Source organism: Natator depressus, chromosome 1, assembly GCF_965152275.1.
Source record: "Natator depressus isolate rNatDep1 chromosome 1, rNatDep2.hap1, whole genome shotgun sequence".
Lineage (NCBI taxonomy): Eukaryota > Metazoa > Chordata > Testudines > Cheloniidae > Natator > Natator depressus.
In genome coordinates this window covers 197,767,435-197,791,005 of record NC_134234.1, presented here as the reverse complement: position 1 = coordinate 197,791,005, position 23,571 = coordinate 197,767,435, and the positions used below count along the sequence as shown (strand labels likewise).

The window sequence follows — 23,571 nt, the reverse complement described above, 5'->3', positions numbered from 1 at the left end:
ACTTATATTTTTATTGGTCACAAGCCATCATGTTATAACAATACATTTTGAGCATGCATATTTCACTCAGACAGTGTGTGAAGTTGATTATATGTTTTTTCCACTTAAACAATATTTACCTTAAGTCATGACAATGGCAATTTTGCTTGTGTATTATTTCTGCTTATTTCTAATCATGAGTGTAAGGACCTATAGGTAGGGAGCGGTTAGGTTTTTATTAGTTTTCATAGCGCCATGTAAACCTATAGCAGGGGAGGGCAAACTACGGCCTGGGGGCTGCATCTGGATGTTTTAATCTGGCCCTTGAGCTCCCACCAGGGAACGGGGTCCAGGGCTTTCCCCACTCCATTGCTCCAGCTGGGGAGTGGGATCAGGGATTTGCCCTGCTTCACGTGGCTCCCGGAAGCAGCGGCATGTCCCCTCTCTGGCTCCTACACATTGGGGCAGCCAGGGGGCTCTGTACGCAGCTCCCATTGGCTGGGAACTGCAGCCAATAGGAGCTGCAGGGGTGGCACCTGTGGATAGGGCAGTGTGCAGAGCCGCCTGGTTGCGCCTCCACGTAGGAGCCAGAGGGGGACATGCCGCTGCTTTTGAGAGCTGCTTGAAGTAAGCGCCGCCCTGAGCCTGCACCCCTGACCCCCTCCCTCACCCCAACCCCCTACCCCAGCCCTGATCCCCCTCCCACCATCCGAACCCCTCCATTCCAGACTGGAGCAACCTCCTGCACCCCCAACGCCTCATCCCCATCCCAGAGCCCGCACCCCCAGCACCCCAACCCTGTGCCCCAGCCCAGAGCCCCCTCCCACACCCTGAACTCCTCCTTTCTGGCCCCACCCCAGAGCACCCACCCCCAGCCAGAGCCCTCACCCCCTCCTGCACTCCAACCCCCAATTTCATAAGCATTCATGGTCCATCATTCAATTTCCATACTCAGATGTGGCCCTTGGGACAAAAAGTTTGCCCACCCCGACCTACAGTGATGTATAAATGATAGTGATTTCAAATGTCATTTAGCCAGCTATGATGCGTAATGTATTTGATCTTTGTTATGAGAGAGAAGTGATTACAGGGTGGTTTGGAAATGATGTAATTGCGATGTGAGCCCCAGCCACAACTTTTTAAAGTAATTTTAATTGGTTTGGTTTTCATTTGTATAATTTTGAAATAAAGAAACAGGAAACCGTGCAAGCGGGCCTGGTAAGACTGGGACATTTTTTAAAACCTAACTTTTTCTTCTTTTTAATTAAACTTAAACCAAACAAATGGGAAGTATTTTCAGTTACAGGGCCAAAGATCTTGTGTGACGGCCATTTCATTTTAGGGCAACTTAATTTTGGAAAATATGTAGCAGCTGAATAGTAATTAAGTTTCCAGCCGATTATAGCACTGGTTGAAAAATACAAATGGTGACTGAAGATTGTTTTCAGAAGTAGAAGTGGGGAGATTAGTTTGCTACTATTTGAGAAAGGAAGGACCATCTGGTGGTTAAGATACTGGCTGGCACTCGTGAGACTGGAGGTGAAATACGGACTCCACTGAAGTCAATGGCAAAACTTCTGTTGGCTTTAATAGGGTCAGAATCTCACCCCATGCTTGTAGTCCCAGCTCTGTAACAAACTCACTGGGCAGCAAGCCACTCAGTGTGTCTGCAATAAAAAAACTCATGGCTCCACAATGTACACATACCAGTACACTCTATCATAATACAAATAATAAATACTAATTTGTAGAATCATGTTATTCATGAGTATTCAGAAGCCCAGCAGATATCCATTAAAACGTTTGCAAATCTTGAAAGTTAATCAGGAATTTAAGCACAATTTATTAAACATCCAAAAATTCCTACAGGAAAATGAGTTTGTTACTCTCCTATGTAAAATGTTTCCATCACTCAGCAGGGAACAACTCCATGTGACATTGCAAATATCGCACAACAAATAGTCCAAATGAACAGTTTGCCTACAATGTGAAATTCATTCGCATAAACTATTTACTGAATACTTAGGAGTAACACGGCCATTCAAAGAAACGGATTGGTTTGTGAACAGAAAAAAGGGCTAAATTCACAATGCATATTAAACACAATTAAAAACTCAGCCAACTCTTGATATTTCTCTTAGTGGATCCAAAAGTAATTACCATGTTACCTGGAATCTAACTTGAAAAAAACAGAATCTATCCTTTATTATCCCCAGTAATAATATAATCATTACCATACAAGTCTCCAGTTACTGCACCATAATTGCCACTTAAGGTTCAACAGCAACTAACTGTCCAATTTTCGAATGTGGGCACCTCAATAGGACAGGCTGACCGCCACTTCCTGCAGCCCCCATTGGCCTTGAGTGGTGAACCACGGCCAGTGGGAGCTGCGATCGGCCGAACCCGAGGACACGACAGGTAAACAAACAGGCCTGGCCTGCCAGGGGGCTTACCCTGGTGGGCTGCGTGCCAAAGGTTGCCGATCCCAGTCCTAAAGCATGTGGGATTGTGTAACAGGCAAGCCAACAACAAGTGGAAAACATTTTTCTCATTTAAAACTGGAATTGCTGCTTTTTTATGTGGGGTCCTAAGCTAAGATTTTCAAAAACAACTATTGATTTTGGATGCCTCAATTTCTGAGTGCCCAACTTGTGATGCCTTAGAGAGGACTGATTTTAAGAAAGTGCAGAGCAACCACCACATTTGAAAATGTAAGATGGTTGTTGCCCAAATGAATTTGCTGAATCTTTGAAACCTGGGAGGTAGTTCGTTCATATTAACAATATAAGATCTGAGATTACATGAGACATGGCCTTTCTTTTACCCACTATCTGAGGCAGAGGAAAACCGAACTGTGAACCCATGTGGCACATTGGTGAGTTAGAGAATGAAACTTGGTCAGTGGTTTCAAACTCATTCAAACCGTGAGTTTGCCCCCAAAATAGGTAATTTGATCTGGAAAGTAGATCTTGAAAAGCAAGAGCAATATTTCAAATGAGGACACTGTCTACAAATACACACAATGCACAATTTGCCCTATATAGTAGTGTACACACCTGCTTGACCCTCTCACACACATCTCCCTCCCCCTCCAGCACTGACTAAACAGCTGCACAACAACCACAGGCTCAGCCATCAATACCCACTTCCTGTCACCCACACCACCCCTCCCTGACAGAACCACACAAACAGCTACCCACACCCTTACACACACAGAAAAAAACTCAGATAATGGGGCAAATATATATGGGTACTCTGGGCAATATGGTTTGACAACTTTGACAGGTAGAAGTAAGGACAAAAATAATGTGTGTGTGAAAAAAAAGGGTTGGAGAAGAGAGCACAGAGGACTGAGAGTCCTAACATGAACATATTTGTCTAACCTTTCTTCATAATTCTAACCATTATAGAAAATGGGATATTAAGGACAGACCTCACTTAAGGGTGACACATTAAGCATGCTTGACACTTCCCATTATCAGACCCTGTTTTCAATTGCTTAGAACTTTGCAAAACATTGAGCTTTTGGGCTGAAATTTTCCCTGCAAGGTGTCTGCCTCAGTCTGATATTTTTTTAAAAGAAAATTTCAGCCAAAATGGTGCAGCCATTTCTGAGATTGAGCCTAAGGAAAAAGATATTGTTTTGCCCATGTTCAAAAATTCTGAGGACCTTTTCTTTGATATTCTCTAGCACCCCCATGCTTTGGGGCAGGGACTTCATATATGGCCAGGGGTTGGCCTTTGTGTCAGTGATGTGCCTTTTGCCATCCCTGTAAAAATCCACCCAAATTTGACCAGCTCTAATTCTTTGGGGAAAAAAATCACATTTTGCACATAACGATAGAGAGTTGCTAGCATTTAGCAGCCAAAATGTCTGAAGATTCCATCCTCCTTGAGCCTGCTCCAAAGCCTCCATCACATCACAGCTCCTACATGTGACAGGCACCTCCTAGATTGAGTGCTTGATTTTGAAACCTGAATAAGGGTTAACATAGTTGTTTGGGCGTAATATTGTTCATCTTAGAGCATTGCCTCATTATGCTAAGTACTGTACACACGCAGCGTAAGATACAGTTCCTGTCCCAAAGAGTTCACAGAAAGACAGACAAAGGGAGAGAGGAGAAACAAAGGCACAGAGAGGTGAAATGATTTGCCCAAGGTCACATAGCGAATCAGTGGCAGAGTCAAGAACAAACCCCAAATTTCCTGGACTTCCAGTCCACTGGCCAACACTGCTTCTCACTACCTCTAGAATCTAAGAGCTAAATAATTTGGTATCCCTAGGGAACATCATGACAGCAAAGAACTGAGAAGCAAAAATGTTCAATACGTAAACAAGCGAACAAAACAAGGAGGGAGTTCTGGAGATGCAGCTTTTCCATACAGACAGCGAAACAGGTTTCGAAAGACAGACTCAGAATATCAACATAAAACATCTAACAGTGAATTCAACTGGCACTGGGGTGTGTGTGTGTGAAATGTAACAGGGCATAGCCACTGAGAAGAGAGATGGACAGGCTTAGCCTGGCTCTTTCTGACACCAGTGAGGGATGAGCAGTGTCCTAGACAAACCTTTCTCTCACCATCAAATAGCTTCTAATGCCCAAGGTTCTGTGAGAGTAATTGCCAAACTCAGGGTGGCTGCCTCATTTGCTGAGCCACTATGCAGTCCATATCCATTTTGTTCCTGTGTGACTCCTCTAGCATACCTGAATGCATACAAAAGGAGCTGTAGAAAGCCACTGTGCTGCTCATGCTGCTATACTCGTATAATTAGGGTAAGAATTACAAATTACACTCTCAGCTCCTTACCCCCATTTTTGCTTCGGCAAACACCAATTGAAGTCAACAGGCAAAATCCTGGTCCCATTGAAATCAATGGGAGTTTTATACAATTAATTTTAACAGGATCAATGGCAGTTGGGCTGAAGTAAGGACTGAAAATCTAAGCCCCAGATCATTCACCCTCTGGCAGAGAAACCTATAGACCAGGCATGAAGAGATGGAAAAGTCCATGGAGTCCCCATGCAGAGTTTCCTACTAACCATTCCTCTCAATGAGGAGGGAATTGGGGCCTGGTGAAATTTGCACACCTGCATGCCTCCCGCCCCCCTTTATCTGTAAAGAGAGGAGCCATTCACATGGACTGCTGACTGCACCTGGCTCCACTGTGTCAGGATCCTTGCTGGCAATAGCAACTGTAGGGCCAGAGTCAGGGGGAGTTCACACTGCTCAGTGAGCACTGACTCCCACATCCATGGGATTAGTGGGAACGGAGCGTGATAGCTCCTCTCTCAGTCTCCAGTCTGTTGCAGAGCCCTTCCGGCATGGAGCACTCATGAGAAGGGGGAAAGGTGCCTTCTGATGGTTACTAGGAAGGTGAGATAGTGTCATAGGGTGCCTTCAGCACCTACAAGGGGAAATCCACATTAGGAGGGCCCCCTTAATATGTGGATCCCAGCCTACAATCCAGACCTGAGGATTTGGCTCCCATGGTTTACTTGGCTGTTGTTAGCTAGCTGAATGCTGCCCTCACATAAAAGAGGGACATGGGCAACACACACAACACCCCGTGTAATGACTAAAGGTTACTGATGTTCTCTCTTGGTACCTGCCTACTTTGGAAGTCCCTTTCATCCTCTCTGAGGAGCTCTCAGAGAGCTTTGGCCTCTCCTGACAAGTGCTGAATTGGGTCCCTGATTTGTTCTCTCTTTGGCGACTTGTGGTTGCCTGGTTCATAGTCTCTTTTCTCTCTACTAAGATATTGCTGTGGTAAAGGAATGACTCACCAACACATTCAAACACCACACCACAGATACTGTACTCAAAGTATCAAAAAACATCTATGAAAAACCAACTTTCAGGGTCTGAGGGATACACAAGCGAGGACACTCAGCATTAGGCTGAAAATTCCAGCAGAGATTCTTGCTGCAGACTGCAGCAGGAGGGGAAATATAGCAACAACCTTACTCTAACATTTGGGTATTGCCCTTAATTCAAAAAGATCCCCAAAATGCATTACAGACAGAATCCGGATCTCTTCCCCCATCACTGAAATGAAACCACCTCTGGCGTGGCATGCCCTGCTGCACTATAGCTTTTCCTCTTGAGGAGAGCATGCTCAATCAGGGGAAAGGGGAGATTTAATGGGTCTATTAATATTCCCTGTCCCCCAGTTTTAAAAAAAAGTATGGGAATTGGTCAGTAAGGCAGCCCATGATACCACAGTATTCTCCTTGAGGCTGATATGCTCAAAGCACAGGGCCTTCCTCATGGCAAAACAGCCTTGTGAATCACAGGAATTCCACAGGTTTGGAAGGTCGGAGCCCCTACCAAATATGGGGGCGGCAGGTTACCAACCCTCCCTTCCTCTGCCTCACAGAACAATCAGGCAGAAACTGTCAGTGGGGACAGCCTATTTGTTCCTGTTGACATAACTGAAAGACACAAATTTTGCTCAGACTTTCAAAAAACAAACAAAAAAACCGCCTTTGGGCTGAGACCCAGCCTTAAAATCTCAGACCCAAATCAAGTTCTCGGCTTAAGTTCCGAGGCACTGAACAGGGGAGATTAGAATGGAAACAGGATCTCCGCTACAGAGCGCACACTAGAGTGGATGCTTTCCGTCTTATTGCTAAACTAAAAGCGGATGTCATTTGTTGTGAGCTGGACTCAAGCATAGCAGGAAGTGGCCATGCTGCGATGGTTAAGAGCACTACAACAAGGATTCTCTCACAAGGTTAATATAGTATCAGTTACTGTGTGAAATGCAGAAAGGGTGGAGGAGAAAAATAAGAGGGTGTTGCACTTCACTGAACGCATCTGGAAAACAGGATGGTGGTAGGGTGCGCTGCTTGGCGCTAAAAGTACTAGAGGTCACCAGTATTGACAGAACCTTATCCAACGTAAAAGGAGACAAATGATGACATTTATGTTTTTCCTTTACATCTTATTACATCAAGACTAGAGTATTTGTTCCTGTTTAACTCACAGATTGTCGGGCCAATTATTCAAAAACAGTGCAGGCCACAAAATAATCATGAGATTACAAAAAGAGGTGGGGAGGTCTTTCAATTTGCTTTCTGGCCTTTGAGCCATTAAGTTATGATTGGGTCACATTTTTAAGCTTTGCTCTGCAACCATGAAGGCTAGAAACGTTAATAAAAAAAAAGGTAAAATGAGATTCTCATGCAATCACTTGCCTCCAGGAGCTGGGCTTTAAGGAAAACACCAAATACTGAGAGAACAACAATAAAAATCATGATAATTGGCAACACATGGTCAACTAACTCAAATTAGCTGAGGTTTCTAAAAGCTAGGCTAGAGCCAGGACACACAACCAGCAAACCAGAAATGTGTGTGTCCTGTAATAAGTGTTTGTGGAGTGTTAGCTAAGTTGGGTTAACTGATGGCCAATTAACTTGTATTAGTAAATACCAATATCAATAAACAAGTTAAAACAGGAGAAAAGCCCCCTCTATTCTAAACTTACTCTTAAGCAATAATAAATGATTAACTGGAAGCACTAAAAGCAGTTGAGGGCTGAAGCAGAGATTTTAAATCTGCCCGCTTACCATAAATCATGAAAAGAAAAACATAGAATTTAAGCAGGAAAAAGAATCACAGACTCGTAGGACTGGAAGGGACCTCAAGAGGTCTTCTACTCCAGTCCCCTGCACTCAAGGCAGGACTAAGTATTATCTAGACTAGCCTTGACAGGTGTTTGTCTAACCAGCTCTTAAAAATCCCCAATGATGGAGATTTCACAACCTCCCTAAGCAATTTATTCCAGTGCTCAAGAACCCTGACAGTTAGGAAGTTTTTCCTAATGTCCAGCTAAACCACCTTTGCTGCAGTTTAAGTCCATTGCTTCTTGCTCCTTAGAGGTTAAAGAGAATATTTTTTCTCCCTCCTTGTAACAACTTTTATGTACTTGAAAACTGTAATGTCCCCCCTTAGGCTTCTCTTCTCCAAACTAAACAAACCCAGTTTTTTCAGTCTTCCCTCATAGGTCATGTTTTCTAGTCTTTTAATCATTTTTGTTGTTCTTCTCTGGACTTTCTCCAATTTGTCCACATCTTTCCTGAAGTGTGGTGCCCAGAACCGGACACAATACTCCAGTTGAGAGCTGATCAGCTCGGAGTAGAGCAGAAGAATTACTTCTTGTGTCTAGCTTACAACACTCCTGCTAATAGAGTCCAGAATGATGATTACTTTTTTTTTTTTTGCAACAGTGTTACACTGTTGACTCCTATTTAGCTTGTAATCCACTGTGACGCAGATCCCTTCCCACAGTTAGAAGCTGACCTTTTATGTTCTCTTTACAACACTGGCTTTTTCCTAGCAGAAAATCTGGCACAGTAGCTAATAGCAAAGCAGGAGTATATTCTGAAATCCCATTAGATTTATAATCACTGTTGAAGAGTCAAGCTATTTGTGATTGTTTGAAGGTACTGTACCATATATTTTAGAAACAACGCTTCATGCAAAATGCATTTGATGCTATATTAGATTAGATAGATAGATTAGATAGGGTGCTGGTTTTTTATGGAATCCTAAAAAATTTTTCAGTTTGAAAAAGAATAACCTGACGATAGAATGATTGATCTCAGCATTCAAGGAGATCTGATAATGTATCTTGTAAAATTAGATTTTGCCTTTTATTGGACCAATATCCTTACTCGCTAGCACAAGTCTGAAAACCCCTTCTAACCCTAAGCCCCTACCAACAATAACAACAAAGGTAATTAATAAAATCTTTAAAAAAGAAAAAAAAATCAAACCCAAAATCTCTGCCTCCAAATAGAGTTTTGACCCCAAAAGGAGAAATGCCGGAGGCTCCATGAAGTCCACTAAGGACTTCACTATTTCTATTGATTTATGTAAAAGATGCTCAGATGCTATGGTGATAGCCGGCAGTACCTACCCCTAAGGCCATGTCTACACAAGGAGTACTCTACCAGTACAGGAATACGGGTACACGGTACCAGCAGAGCACTTTTAGCGTGAACACAGAGCTATGCCGGCAAAGCCACACTTTGTACTGATAGAGTAAAACAAAACCCCATAAAAAAAAACCCCAACAAAACAGCTTTGCCCATATGGTTGCATCTATACTAGAGGCTTCTGCTGGCACAGCTATGTCTGCCAGAGATCGCACCTCTTCACACCCATGACTGACATAGTTGTGCCAGCAGAAGTCTGTAGTGTAGACCTGGCCTAGGAAAGATAATGTACTCAGTGACTCCAGTGGCAGTTTGCCTGACAAAAGAATGAGTAAAATTGAGAAAGAACCTCAGGATTTGGTTCAGTATTATTAAAAGGATTTTTGTTTTTTAAGAATATACTTCAGAGTCAGGGCTGGCATTAGACTCACCGGGGCCCATGGCAGAAATTAAGGAGTGGGCCCCCACCCCACCGCCCGAGGTTGAAGCCTGAGCTGCCTGCTGTCGCCGCTTACTCCTCCAAATGTTCCTCCAGACCCCCTGTGGGGAGGAGGGGGGCGCACCCCACCATTTGAAAACCTCTGCTTTAGTGTGATTTATTTCCACTTTTAGAGATCAAATTACTGTAATACTCGCATTACATTTACCACAGGGACTCTGTAGATATGATGTAACTTAGCTTTGTGGGGTCCCTGGCAATTGCCCTGCTTGCTAACCCCAGCGCCAGCCCTCTTCAGAGTTATGCTGAATGCAAAACAGATTATTCTTGGCTCTAGGTGGATCAGAGAGATAACTTTTCTTATGCCTTATGTTAAGTATGCCATAGCACTTGGTATCGTCAGAAGGCCTTAAACTTCAAAAGAGAAGGAACACCCCCCAAAATTTTGAACTCTTGCAATACTAAAATAGGAAATGTATGTTACCATTAGCAGGAAATTGATTAATTCTCTCATTGCACAAGTGCCAGGGATGATCTAGCCTTGAATTTTTTTGTTTAGTTTTGTTTTGTTTTAAATATGATAATTTCTTTTCTCTCTTCTCCAGGCAGTTATTTCAAAAGTTTTCTTAACATCCATGTCTTACACATTTTCTTTTCAACCAACAGCTCTCTTTATGTGCAACTCTGTGAATGAAGCCGTTAACTATTAATCTAATTTAGGGTTTCCCAAACTTCATTGCACTGTGACCCCCTTCTGACAACAAAAATTACTACACGACCCCAGGAGGGGGGACCAAAGCCTGAGCCTGCCGAAGCCCCGCCATCCCCAAGGGCTTCAGTCCGAGGCAGGGGGCCTGGAACCTGAGCCCCGCAGCTCCGGCTTTGGCCTCAGGCCCCAGCAAGTCAAAGCCAGCCCTGGCGACCCCTTTAAAACAGGGTTGCGACCCACTTTGGGGTCCCAAACCACAGTTTGAGAAGTGCTGTAATCCATCTATACACACACTCTCTCTCTCCCCATTACAATTCAGGGGTGAAGCAGCTATGCAGATAATTTATCTGCCTTTTTAGGTGGCCTATATATGCCAGCACACTTGCACTGCTCCTTTGGATTGTTAAAATCTATAGTAGGTGATGTAAATACAGTTTGCTGGGTACTTTTGGTATAAACGATTTTCATGGACAATCTTTGCCTGGGATGCCCAGATTATTGCTTTCTACTACAAGACGCTATGCATATATAACTAATGTCAGAGAAAACATTGCATACTAGGTCATCTGGGAAATAGTATGTGATCACATAATCAAAGATTGTATACCGCATACTTTCATGGTGATGGGTTTAAATTTGCACATGCAACCTTAAACTTCAGCATTCCCTCACTTTTAGAAGCTTACAATGGTGAAAGCTTAATATCCTATCGAGGTAATTTTTTATAATGGAATTTCATAGCGGTCTTCCCTCCCCACAAAAGAAGGGAGAAAAGAATTCCATCACCTGGGGCCACTCAGCTTGACATCCCTGGAATGCCCTGTTCATTGCAATGTGCATCTTCACTCAGTTCTGTAGAGCACCATCATATTAACTATGCACCTAAATTATAGGATACCCTGCCTCATTCAAGCCATACCTTAGCAACTATGCAGCTAGGTTAGACACCTACATATGTGCAAGGCAACCTTTTCTTGCTTATACTGCCAATGAACTTCAATCCCAAGGACTTTACTGCACTGGATCTGATTTTCAAACCATTATAACTCAGTCAAATCCAAAGCAATTTCCCCCAGAGCCTGGAAAGGGACATCTCCCTGGAGTAGACTATTTCAACTGTAGTTTACCTATTCTGCTCCAAAGAAATTCTGTACACGCTCTATGGGGTCAACTGTATTCCTTTCCTAGGGTTTGCCTTTATTAACAAACTAATAAGAACATATCTAACTCCTGCCCCATTCTTCTTTGCTGGAGTGGCTGGTGCAAGTGTTTGGATTGAAGTAGGGTGTGAATTTAATGGATAACTATTCCTGAATAATTCCATGTGAAGATGCTTCTTATTCTGTAAGGAGTGCCTTGTCCCTATTTAGTTTAATCCATCTACAAAGTGGATTAAGCTAAACGGGAACAAGATACTCCTATTTCAGAATACAAGTGTCCACACATGGAATTATTTTTTTGGAGTAACTTTAGGTGCAGAGAAATACTTATGATCCTTCCCTGCGCCAGATCTTAAATTCCTCTACCCAAGAGCCACTTCTACTTTTCCTTTCCATGTTCCTTATAGCCAGGTTGGAATTAACAAGCCACACTTGAGTAAACTGGGACCCACTAGGCCTCCAAGCAGAATTTCAATATCTGCTAGCAGAGTGGGTTCAGTAGAAAGACCCTTCCACTCTGGTACTACCTACAGCTGTTTTGTTACTACCTACAGCTATGTAAATAAAAATTCACAGCCCTTTTTTTTTTAAAAAAACAACAACAAGGAAACGTTGCTACTCCTGTCTCTCCCGCCTCCCTTTGTTCAAACTTTCCAGAACACAGCAGAGGCCAGACCTGGAGAATTTCAGCCCCACAGGTAAAAGCTGGGAATGAAATGGATGAATTGAAAATAGCAACCAAAATCATAGAGGGTGGTGTGCTTCCCCAGCACATCCCGAACCCGAGAGACTAATAGAGGACTTGAACAGGAGGGGTTGTTTCTCAAAGTGTTACAATCCGCATCTGCACCTGTAAAACGCAACTGCCCTGCGAGAAGCAATCAAGGAAAGGCACTTGTGAACACCAACCAACCCCTGAGCCCACCATTGCAAAAACTCTGGCTAGTCTCAAATCCTACCTGAAGGGTGAAGGTACAGCACGGCCACCTCCTGCAGTGCTTAATGATTACAATGAAATAGCCTATGGTTATGCAGAGATTAGCCGGGGGGGGGAGGGGGAGAAATTGCGTGCTTAGAACACAAAGAAGGAAAGATTTATGAGTTTCCCCCCTGGCCCACTGCTCGGTGAGTTAGCATCGCGTGCAATCTGTGAAGAACCCTAAGGCCTGTCGTGCTTGGTCTGAGTCAATTCTCACCCACTGAGAGAGAATCGGCGAAATCTGAGCCGAAAGGGACAGGTGCTGACTGATCTCTCTCCCCGAGCCTTTGCACGCAAAGGTTTGTGCTCAAGGAAGAAACCAAGGAGACTCTCTGTCCGTTTCAGTGCAGATTCCTACCCATCCAGCTAGGCTCCAGCAGAGCAGCTGGGAAGTGAGAGCAGCAAGGCAAAGAGAGAGAAATGCAGATATGGAAGACAGCTAACCGCAGCAGAGAGATCGCGAGAGAGATGAAGGGAAAGCGTGCGCGGGGGAGGGAAAAAGAAGAAAAAAGAAAGCAATGCACACGGCGGGGGGTGGGGGAGGCAGAGAGATAAAAAAAACGGAAAAGCAACGGGGGGAGAGGGAGAAGTAAAAGCTGCAAGACAAGGATCAGATCGAGTGGGAGTGAGCACTGGTATTTGATGTCTATCTCTGAAGTAAATCTAAGCAGCTGCAGCGTTTCCCTTCTAAACAACCAGCCCTGTGAGTGAGGTACTGAGAGTCCACAACTCCCGCTGGGTCGGTGTTTGTTTGAGGGGGCAGCAGGAGGTGCTGCAGGAGTCCAGTGCGAGCTCCCGGCAGGCTGCTCAGTGCGGCTGATAGGACAGTGAGGCTGGAACATTTTGTGCGGTGGAGGTGCTGAAAGCTGGAGGTCCCGACCCCACCCCAAACTTTTTACACCCCCCCCCCCGCGAGCTGGGGCCAGGAGCAGGGCGCAGATGTCTCCTAGAAATGGCAGGTTTCAGAGTAGCAGCCGTGTTAGTCTGTATTCGCAAAAAGAAAAGGAGTACTTGTGGCACCTTAGAGACTAACCCATTTATTTGAGCATAAGCTTTCGTGAGCTACAGCTACACGTCGGATGAAGTGAGCTGTAGCTCACAAAAGCTTATGCTCAAATAAATGGGTTAGTCTCTAAGGTGCCACAAGTCCTCCTGTTCTTTTTCCTAGAAATGAGTCTGCAGGGCACCAACAGCTGCAGCTAGCTGAATAATAAAAACAGAGGCATGCCGTGGCTCTAAAGAGATCTGCCTGACATTTTTCATATGGAAAGCTTTGCTTACAAGTGGCCTTTTTGTTCAAAAACATTTTTACTTTTCCTGTGATTATTCTGGTACACGTTTTTAATTAAAAATGGTCTCCAAACCATTACAGACAATTTTCATTTACCAAAACCTGGGTTTTCAGTAAGTGAAAACTTTTGATAACGATTTTAAGACAAATGTTGGCAATATTTTCTATTAAAAAGGTCACCAAAAACTCAGACGAACACAATGAACGAAAAATAACTTCAAAACGTTGCAATTTTTCACAACAGTATTTTTTCATTCTTTGGACATCTCTTTTTTTTTGCAAATAAATGACTTTCACTTTGCTGCTATTCACAGTATGTCAGTCATTGTCTGTGAACATGTATAGCTACCGTTAGTCACAAAAACGCTCAGCAACCCCAACTCGTGCAGACTGGAAATGTATTCATTATTAGTCAGTCAATCTTCATCCTCCCCAAGATTTCAGTCACAATCAGAGCCCAAGAAGTATACCCCGTGAACGAGCATATGCTATCAATAATCCAAATTCAACAGCTCATGAAAAAAGTTTACAAATTATTCTGAAAATTATTCATCATTATTTTGGGTGGATATTTTGAAATAAAAGGGGTGTTTGCAGAAATCAGGAACAATTCATCCATCCAACCCACCACTCCCTTTCCCGATGCAAATTTGTTGAAATTTTAGTTTCATGAATACTGTTGAACCAGCTCTACCCCAAACTTTCCCAAAGCCGGTAAATGAGAGGTAATAATGCTTTGTTTTTACAGACACTTTCTATCGAAGGATCTCAAAGAACTTCATGAACTTTAATAGAAATTAGTAGTTGAGTCAGGAAAGTGTTTTCATCTCCATTTTACAGACAGAAATTGAGTCACACAGACATCAAATGACTTGCTCAGAGTCGTGTGTGTTGAGTCTGTGAAAATAAAACATAGGATCCCAGTTCGGTGTTTTTACTAATAGACAATGAATTACTGTTTCAACTTGGGAGCAGATTTTTCTCCTTCCCTTGTCCCTGACTGACTGCTCTCTTAGCCATCTCTCCAGCTTTTTAACTATATCAACAGATGATCTGAGCAAGTGGGGCTGGCCAGAAGCATGGAGGCAAGAGGCATCCACATCTTTGCTTCTTGCAGACTATTCAAGATTAGCAGGCTAATGGAGCTGCAAACCATTGCTTTTTACACACACACACACACACACACACACGACTGACCAGGCAACTCAAATACAAACGGAAAGATCTTTGGGCTTATTCAGATTTACCTATATACTAGAATCAGTTAAATAGCAGAAATAACTGATGAACATTTACTCACTGTGGGCAGGTCAATACTATCACTTATGTCAATATAACTTATTTTAGAGTAGCAGCTGTGTTAGTCTGTATTTGCAAAAATAAAAGGAGAACTTGTGGCACCTTAGAGACTAACTAATTTATTTGAGCATAAGCTTTCGTGAGCTACAGCTCACTTCATCGGATGCATCAATGCATCCGATGAAGTGAGCTGTAGCTCACGAAAGCTTATGCTCAAATAAATTGGTTAGTCTCTAAGGTGCCACAAGTCCTCCTTTTATTTTTGCAAATATAACTTATGTCATTCAGGGGTGTGAAAAAGCCACCCCCCCTGAGCGACACAAGTTACAGCGACTTAAGCGCTGTCTACTCTGGTGCTATGTCTGTGAGAGATGCTCTCCTGCCAACATAGCTTCTACTGGTTGTTGTGGGTGGTTTAATAGAGTGGCTACACCGGAGACCTTATAGCAGCGCAGCTGCAGTGGTACAGCTGTGCTGCTGTAAGGTCTCTAGCGTAGACATGGCCTAGCTGTAAGATATATATGTGTGTGTGTGTGGGCAGGGGTGACCTATTACTTGAGAGGAACTGGTGGGCTGCCACTAAGGATGTTTGTGAACATCAAAAACTTCACAATTTTAGCACAGATTATTCACCTGAAAATTCATACTGGAAGCATGTGATTTGCCTGCTTCAGTCATCCAGCATTTCTTCACACAACACACAGTCAACCTGTGGAACTCTTTGCCAGAGGATGTTGTAAAGGCCAAGACGATAACAGGGTTCAAAAAAGAACTAGATAAGTTCATGGAGGACAGGTCCATCAATGGCTATTAGGCAGGATGGGCAGGGATGGTGTCCCTAGCCTCGGTTTGCCAGAAGCTGGGAATGGGCAACGGAATGGATCACTTGATGATTACCTGTTCTGTTCATTCCCTCTGGGGCACCTGGCATTGGCCACTGGCGGAAGACAGGATACTGGGCTAGATGGACCATTGGTCTGACCCAGTATGGCCATTCTTATGCTCTTATTCAGTGAAAGAGAGGAAAAACAACATTATCTTGCGTAGGTAACTTAAATCTCATGACACAACAAATAGCATCTAGCTGAAATGGAGAGGTCATGAATAACTTTTAGTCCAAAAACTGTTTGTCTACCCATTTGGCAAATATGTACAAATATATTCAGAAGAAATCAGGATTCATTCCTGAACAATTTGCTAAACAAAACAAGATACATATTTGAAACATAGTTCAGCCAGCATTGCTGGACACCAAGCTCTGTTGGTAGATTCAGGCTCTTTCCTGCAGACCCTGGATTCCTAGCCCTAGAAGAAAGAGCGACTTCCTCTTTTATGCAGGACAACAGGTAAGCACAACCCAGAGAAAAATCTCCTAGTCGTTTAAGACCCAATAGACAAGTAATGGTTTCAGACTACTGAATAAAAACTAGTGAAAGTGGAGCAAGAGGGAAGGAGAAAAAACAGGATGAGATATCACACCCATATAGGGCGTTTTCATAATGAAAGTAGCTGAAGTTTCTGACTTTTTCATGTGGTAAGCGCCAAGATAAACTGAACCCTGTTACATCTTCCCGTATGTAACCAGCTTATTTTCGCATACGTACATGTTTGCGCACACTCCTACTTGACCAAGCAAGCCTCAATCTAAATGACAGCAACAAAGAAATTCACAAAACAGGTCCTCAAAAGAGCAGTAGTGCAATCAGAACTAAAACAGCGAAGTGCACAGCACAGTTTCTGGCTTTGCTGTAGAGGGAATGGATCCAGAGGTAGTTTAGAGATCTGCGAAATTCGTTCCAAGCTGCTGTCCATAGCCTTAGTCAGCCTGCTGGAATCTGGGGCAGGTGGGGTGAGTTTTATTACCTCAGACAAATGATCTGCTGAATAAGGGGCTAGTTTTGGTAGATTGTCCTTTTGGTACTTCAAAAATTACAGTTCTGAATGGACTGGGGGTGTTATTTCCCCAGAGAGCACCCGCTATACCCTCTACAACCCTCCAAGTTGTTCTGTGAGAACCAAGCCACTGGAGGGAGCCTGTTCTCAGGGGCAGAGACTTTGTGAGAGGACACTGAGGGAGGGTTGGAAGTATCAGATACTGTTTCAGGCAAGCCCCTCTGGCCTGTGGTGCTTAAACACAACATTGAGAAAGGGAAGAAGAAGAAGAAAGAGGAGAAAAGGGTCACAGACTCTTTCAGGCTCCCCGATACATAGAGGAATATCAAGAGTTAGTACCATTCTGTCAGAGCAGGACACTTTTTTCTTTAATGCTTCCCAGGTGATAGAGATACCATAGATCAAGGGTGTCAAACTCATTCTGTTGAGAGGGCCAAATACCATTATTAATTATTGTCTATGGGCCAGGCTACAAGTTTTAGGACTACACAGAGTAACTCCTCACTTAAAATCATCCTGGTTAACATTGTTTCATTGCTGATCAATTAGAGAACATGCTCATTTAAAGTTACGCAATGCTTCCTTATAATGTTGTTTGGCAGCTGCCAGCTTTGTCCACTGCTTGCAGGAAGAGCAGCCCTTTGCAGCTAGCTGGTGGGGGCTTGGCACCAGGGTGGGCCGACAGCCCCCCTATCAGCTCCCCTAAGTTCCCTGGGTGGCAGCTTCCCAGTAGGCTATCAATTGCCAGGCAGTTCAGGTGTCCCTCCCCCCACTGCCGTGTGCTGCTCCTGCCCTCTGCCTTGGAGCTGCTGCCAGGAGCCCCCTGCTTGCTGTGCGAGGATGGGACAAGAGGGGTGCTAATGTCAGGGTGTCCCCTCTCCCCCGCTCCTGTCTCCCACTCGTTTACTCCATCTCCACAGAGCGGTGGGGGAGGGGGGCACACAGGGCTCAGGATGGAAGAAGCTTGCTGGCAGCAGCTGCTGTCTCAACTTACTGATCTACTTTAAAAGGCAATGTACTTAGAGTGGGATCAGCATACTTAAAGGGGCAATGCACATCTCTCTCTATCTCACACACACACGGTGTGTGTCTCTGTCTCTGTCTGCCATGCTGTCTTCCCTCCCTCCATTTGTGCTGCCTTGTAGAGTGTGAGGCTACATTAACAACAATGTGTTAACCCTTGAGGGCTCAGGCGAGTGCTAGTTCATCATTTAGCAGTAAGGTGATGAGGGGAAGTGTCTGATTTTGGTTACACTTGTCTGGATGATACTTAGTATCACTGATAACCGTTGAGCCTTATCACTTCCCTTACATCATATCAGCTCTCACAGCAGCAGAACAAGAGGTTATAAAACCACCATCCACTTAAACATTTAATGCAAAGAAGGAAACAATGGAACTATAAACACACCCAAAACTTTATTGGGTTGAGGTGGAAGGTCAAGTGGCCAAATTGTTGAAGGAGAAATTGGCTTTCAAGATTCAACTACAGAATCTGTCTTCCTTCTATTTCCTTTCCCACATCCAGCAGCTTCTTTGATAATGCATTTTTCCCCCACAGGGAGACAGGTTCTCCGCTCTTTGAAGGTGGTATTCTCACCCCTTCTAGTGACATCATCAGGGACATCAATTCTATGGTAGTAGCTGATCTCAGTCCATGGGGAGAGGGGATGCTGCACATTCTAATTACTCATGTCAAATGGCCTTGTGATTTGTCTCAATTCTACTGCTGGGCTGGGGCTTCCTCTTTCTTCTTCCACAGACCTGTTAATTTTTCCATCAGCTGTTCTGACAGCACACTGATTTTAGAGGTCTCCTTCATCAGGAAGTTCCTGTAGGCGACAGTAACATATCAGTAAGGTACATGTCTGGATGGGGTACCCTCTGTTTCTATTTTCATAAGGCTGCCACTCTCTCATATTTACCTGTGGGACAAATTATTCCTCACAAATTAGTCCATTAATATGGCTGTGGGACTCTTGAACTGCCCTGTAGGGATTCAACTCAGGAGGCAAGATAGGTGTGGGTCTGTGAGTAGCAACATGGAACTGTGTATCCCCCCAGGTGTGCACACTTCTTGTTTCTGTCTGCCATCATCTGTTACCTCGGGAATAGATATTTACTATCTGAACCACCCTTGCTTTCCTTGAAAAATTTCAATTTTTCATTTGAAAACTGAAAAATTCTGACCAACCCCCCGATTTTTCTCATTTTGACAAAAAGTCAAAATTTTCCAGGAGGAAGGAGAGATAACATGTTCCAAGCAGCTCTAATGATAAGGTTAGTTCTAGAGTCACTCTTAGAACAGAAAGAATGAGGAGTACTTATGGCACCTTAGAGACTAACATTTATTTGGGCATAAGCTTTCGTGGGCTACAACCCAATTCATCGGATGCATGCAGTGGAAAATACAATAGGAAGATATTATATATACACACACACACACACACACACACACACAGAACTTGAAAAAAAATGGGTGTTCCCATACACACTATAACGAGAGTGATCAATTAAGGTGAGCTATTATCAGCAGGAGAAAAAAAAATTTGTAGTGATAATCAAGATGGCCCATTTCCAACAGTTGACAAGAAAGTGTGAGTAACAGTAGTGGAAAAAAGTTTTTAGTTTGTGTAATGACTCATCCACTCCCAATCTTTATTCAAGCCTAATTTAATGGTGTCCAGTTTGCAAATTAATTCCAGTTCTGCAGTTTCTCGTTGGGGTTTTTTTTTTTTTTTTTTAAAGAATTGCGACTTTTAGGTCTGTAATTGAGTGACCATGGAGGTTGAAGTGTTCTCCGACTGGTTTTTGAATGTTATAATTCTTGATGTCTGATTTGTGTCCATTTATTCTTCTATGTAGAGACTGTCCAGTTTGGCCAATGTACATGGCAGAGGGGCATTGCTGACACATGATGGCATATATCACACTGGTAGATATGCAGGTGAACGAGCCCTTGATGGTCTGACTGATGTGATTAGGTCCTATGATGGTGTCCCTTGAATAGATATGTGGACAGAGTTGGCAACGGGCTTTGTTGCAAGGATAGGTTCCTGGGTTAGTGTTTTTGATGTGTGGTTGCTGGTGAGTATTTGCTTCAGGTTGAGGGGCTGTCTATAAGTGAGGACTAGCCAGATCCCAAGATCTGAGAGAGAGTGAGGGATTGTCCTTCAGGATAGGTTGTAGATCCTTAATGTTGCGCTGGAGAGGTTTTAGTTGGGGGCTGAAGGTGACGGCTAGTGGCATGCTGTTATTTTCTTTGTTGGGCCTGTCCTGTAGTAGGTGACTTCTAGGTACTCTTCTGGCTCTGTCAATCTGTTTCTTCACTTCAGTAGGTGGGTATTGTAGTTTTACGAATGCTTGATGGAGATCCTGTAGGTGTTTGTCTCTGTCTGAGGGATTGGAGCAAATGCGGTTGTATCTTAGGGCTTGGGTGTAGACAATGGACTGTGTGATGTGGTTTGGATGAAAGCTGGAGGCATGTAGGTAAGTATAGCGGTCAGTAGGTTTCTGGTATAGGGTGGTGTTTATATGACCATCGCTCATTAGCACTGTAGTGTCCAGGAAGTGGATCTCTTGTGTGGACTGGTCCAGGCTGAGGTTGATGGTGGAATGGAAATTGTTGAAATCAGGATGGAATTCCTCAAGGGCTTCTTTTCCCTGGGTCCAGATGATGAAGATGTCACCAATGTAGCACAAGTAGAGTAGGGGCGTTAGGGGACGAGAGCTAAAGAAGCGTTGTTCTAAGTCAGCCATAAAAATGTTGGCAGACTGTGGGGCCATGCGGGTACCCATAGCAGTGTCGCTGACGTGAAGGTATACATTGTCCCCAAAAGTGAAATAGTTGTGGGTGAGGACAAAGTCACAAAGTTCAGCCACCAGGTTTGCTGTGACATTAATCGGGGATACTGTTCCTGATGGCTTGTAGTCCATCTTTGTGTGGAATGTTGGTGTAGCGGGCTTCTACATCCATAGTGGCCAGGGTGGTGTTTTCTGGAAGATCACTAATGGATCAGAGATTTTCTGATTCCCATTCTTCTGCTTTAAGCACTTGATTACATTTCTTGGTCTAAGTAGTAATGACAGACCACAGATACAAATGGCTAGACGTTCTCATTTATTTTAATTATACATTTGACAATCACTCCAAAAAAACAAACATACAAACATCAGTTACAAGATGCAGATCTACAAAAGGGCTTGTCTTCACTGCAGCATTAGCTCAAGGTAATTTGAATGTTGCCCCTAACTTGACTGCCATGCACATGCAAAAATCTCTAGCCTGATTTACACTCTTTCCTTCCAGAATCACAGTTCTCAGATCCTCTTAAACAGACAGTATCAGGTCATCTGAATCCAGACATATCCAATGAAGCTGATCAATCAACAAATGTATGTATGCAACGTGGGGGGGGGAGAGAGAAGAGGAGAAATATGCTTTGGTATATGGGTTTCATAATGTTTACTCCATGATGTGTAGTTCTTTTTGTTGTCCCAAAGATATCTCTGTATGGAAATGTAGTTAATCCTCCCCATTTCCTCACAAGCCACCCCAGGAATAGAGGAAACCATTTCATAGCTGCTCTCAAGGATTACTGGAGTCTGAACAGCTTCCGCCAAGAACTGACCAGCTTTCGGGGACACTTTGTTCACAGATTCGTACACGTAAAATGCAATTGAATCAGGTATGATCAGCCAGTCACGACGGACGTGTCTTTTTGAGATTGCCTTAGCACCCACTTCTGGGGAGGCGGAAGAGAATATTAACCATCTTTAGTGATCATTTTCCATGATTGCACTGAGCTCTCCCAAGAGCTGCAGTGGAAAGAGACCAGCTGGAAGACTGTAGTAGGATTCAGAGTCTCCCCGGGATTCAAAGGCCTGTGTCCACGTGTAGGATCCACGGTTCTAGGCTACAAACCTTCAGTCTCTAAATGTAGCCGAAACTGAAACAGCACAGCCAGCGTTCACACACCTGTGCATGCAGTGGGACATAGACAGCAGAACACAGTGCTAAGATGCACCCCACTAAGCCGTGCCTGTGGGAGGATGCCCTAGTAACTGGCTTCACACTCCCAGTCACAATGAAAATTCATGCACTCTACCCGGTACTCCCAGGCGTTAATCCTAGTTCATGGCTAGGACAGACTTGTGCAAAGCAGGTTAAGTGCATATAAAGCTGAGGAATATCTCCACCAGAAGGGTTTTAAGACTTACCAGAGAGACCGGTGCTGAGGAGCAGAATCAGAGCCGTCGCCAAAGCCCTGGACTGAAGCATGGTTTGTAGCACAATCTCAATGCAGTACCCTCAGAAACCAGCCAGAAGCACAATTAATCACTTTGATACTGAATAGAGAAAAACAGTATACCCCGAATTAACAACAGGCAACAACTCAGAGAGAGACATCAACATCATTCTTGCTTTATATCCTTTACCTCCTTAAAAGATGAGGGCATTGAATACAAAAAGCTAAAGTTATTTCACTTATATGGTACCATGAATATGCATAAGTAGTAAAAACACCCAAGCATACATTAGATATGTTAAAGCAAAAATGCTTTATCCTATATAGGAGTTAAATTCACGTGCTTCAGGGTAAAGCCAACCACTAACCTAACACAGAGGTCAGAAAGAGACTTCCTTCATGAGCAGGTTGCTTCTTAAATTGTACACTATATTCTTGCACCTTCCTCTAAAACAACATCTGGTACTGGCTACTGTTGGCCGTAGGATACTGAACCGGATGGCCTGAACTGATCTATTGTTTGTATTCCTATGGTTGAGAAATGACCTGCCTGGAAGTCCAAAAGAGTTTCTTTTGGCACGTTCATGCTGGGGATAATTAAGAGCAAAAAACATTGTTTATGCAGTTAACACTCTAAGCACAAATCCTGCTTTGTTCTCATCCAGGCTTCTTTCTCTGGACATTATTTTCTGCTTGGTCAACTGAAAAGCTAATACGAGGCCAAGCCATGGGGGTAAAATTAAATAAGCTTTTAAAACACAGAGGATTTCAAAGGGCACATGCTGGAAGATAACTTGAAAGTTAACATGTTTTGATTTAAATTACCATAAGTTACAACACCTCTAGTCAAATAGAATCATTTCAGTGCTAGGACTCCCCATGGCAGGGAAGGCTGCCGGGCTGCCAAGTCTAAGGGTTTTGCTAAGCTAACACCAGGTGGCTACCAGGGGATTCTCACCGTTAGCCTGCATACCTAAGGCTGCTTCTCTCCACAGCACCTTCCTAGTCCACATTAGAAGCTCTGCTGCTGATGGCAATCAGACAGCTGCTGGTTACTAGCTAACACTCTGACAGCTATTGCTTAGGTAGCTTCCTCTCTGCTAGTCCTGGAGCCACATTCACCCCTACAGACCTAAGGTATAATATGCATCCATGTGGTCATGAAGGGGTAGGGAATCTCTCCTCTTTAAAGCCTGGAGCTCCGCTGGTGGAGGCTACTTGGGAGAAGCATTGAATCAGCACACCTCTTCTTGTGTTGGCCCTACCCAGCTTTTGGAAACGTGCTAGCTAACTCCAGGTCCCTAGTGGGAACAGGAATTGCAAATGGTTTTTGCCAGTGCACCCCCATTCCAGGGAGCATCACTGCCTTGGAGTGGTGGGCTACCAGTCTGGGTGAATCCAGCCCTTGGTCTGAAAGGAGAAATTAGGTATAAACAGCCTCCCTGCTCTACTCCCTCCTGTACATTCCATATAGACACCAATCAGTTACAAGGTTTGCACAGCTGGAAACGACAGATGGAATGTTGTTCTTACCTTGCTCTCTCTCTCTCTCTCTCTCACTGTCAGAGGCAGGGGTAGAAGTGTGCCTGAAACACAAGCACTTACACAAAGTTAATTTGAGATAG

General features: G+C 43.8%; 1 protein-coding gene across 2 annotated transcripts; it reads right to left on the bottom strand.

Moving 5' to 3' along the window:
• Positions 1-18,149: 18,149 nt before the first annotated feature.
• On the bottom strand, positions 18,150-23,534 carry LOC141984336 (apovitellenin-1-like). 2 transcript variants are annotated; one of them, XM_074947315.1, is made up of 4 exons: positions 23,480-23,534; positions 21,918-22,046; positions 21,292-21,442; positions 18,150-18,541 (listed from the first exon to the last, which is right to left on the bottom strand). In XM_074947315.1, exons 2-4 carry the CDS (start codon positions 21,976-21,978, stop codon positions 18,421-18,423), a joined length of 333 nt encoding a protein of 110 aa, XP_074803416.1. In that variant the 5' UTR covers positions 21,979-22,046; positions 23,480-23,534; the 3' UTR covers positions 18,150-18,420. The 2 variants fall into 2 exon arrangements, 1 of the variants encoding a protein (XP_074803416.1); XR_012638722.1 differs by lacking the exons at positions 21,292-21,442; positions 23,480-23,534 and having other exon boundaries at positions 18,150-18,529; positions 21,918-22,048.
• Between the last annotated feature and the right edge of the window lie 37 nt (positions 23,535-23,571).

Coding starts and splice junctions, on each gene's coding strand:
- LOC141984336 (XM_074947315.1), bottom strand. CDS start 21,978: ATGCTTCAGTCCAGGGCTTTGGCGACGGCTCTGATTCTGCTCCTCAGC. Junction 21,443..21,917: donor CCTCAGCACCGGTCTCTCTG/GTAAGTCTTAAA, acceptor CCGCCTCCCCAG/AAGTGGGTGCTAAGGCAATC. Junction 18,542..21,291: donor GCTGTTCAGACTCCAGTAAT/CCTTGAGAGCAG, acceptor CTGATATGTTAC/TGTCGCCTACAGGAACTTCC.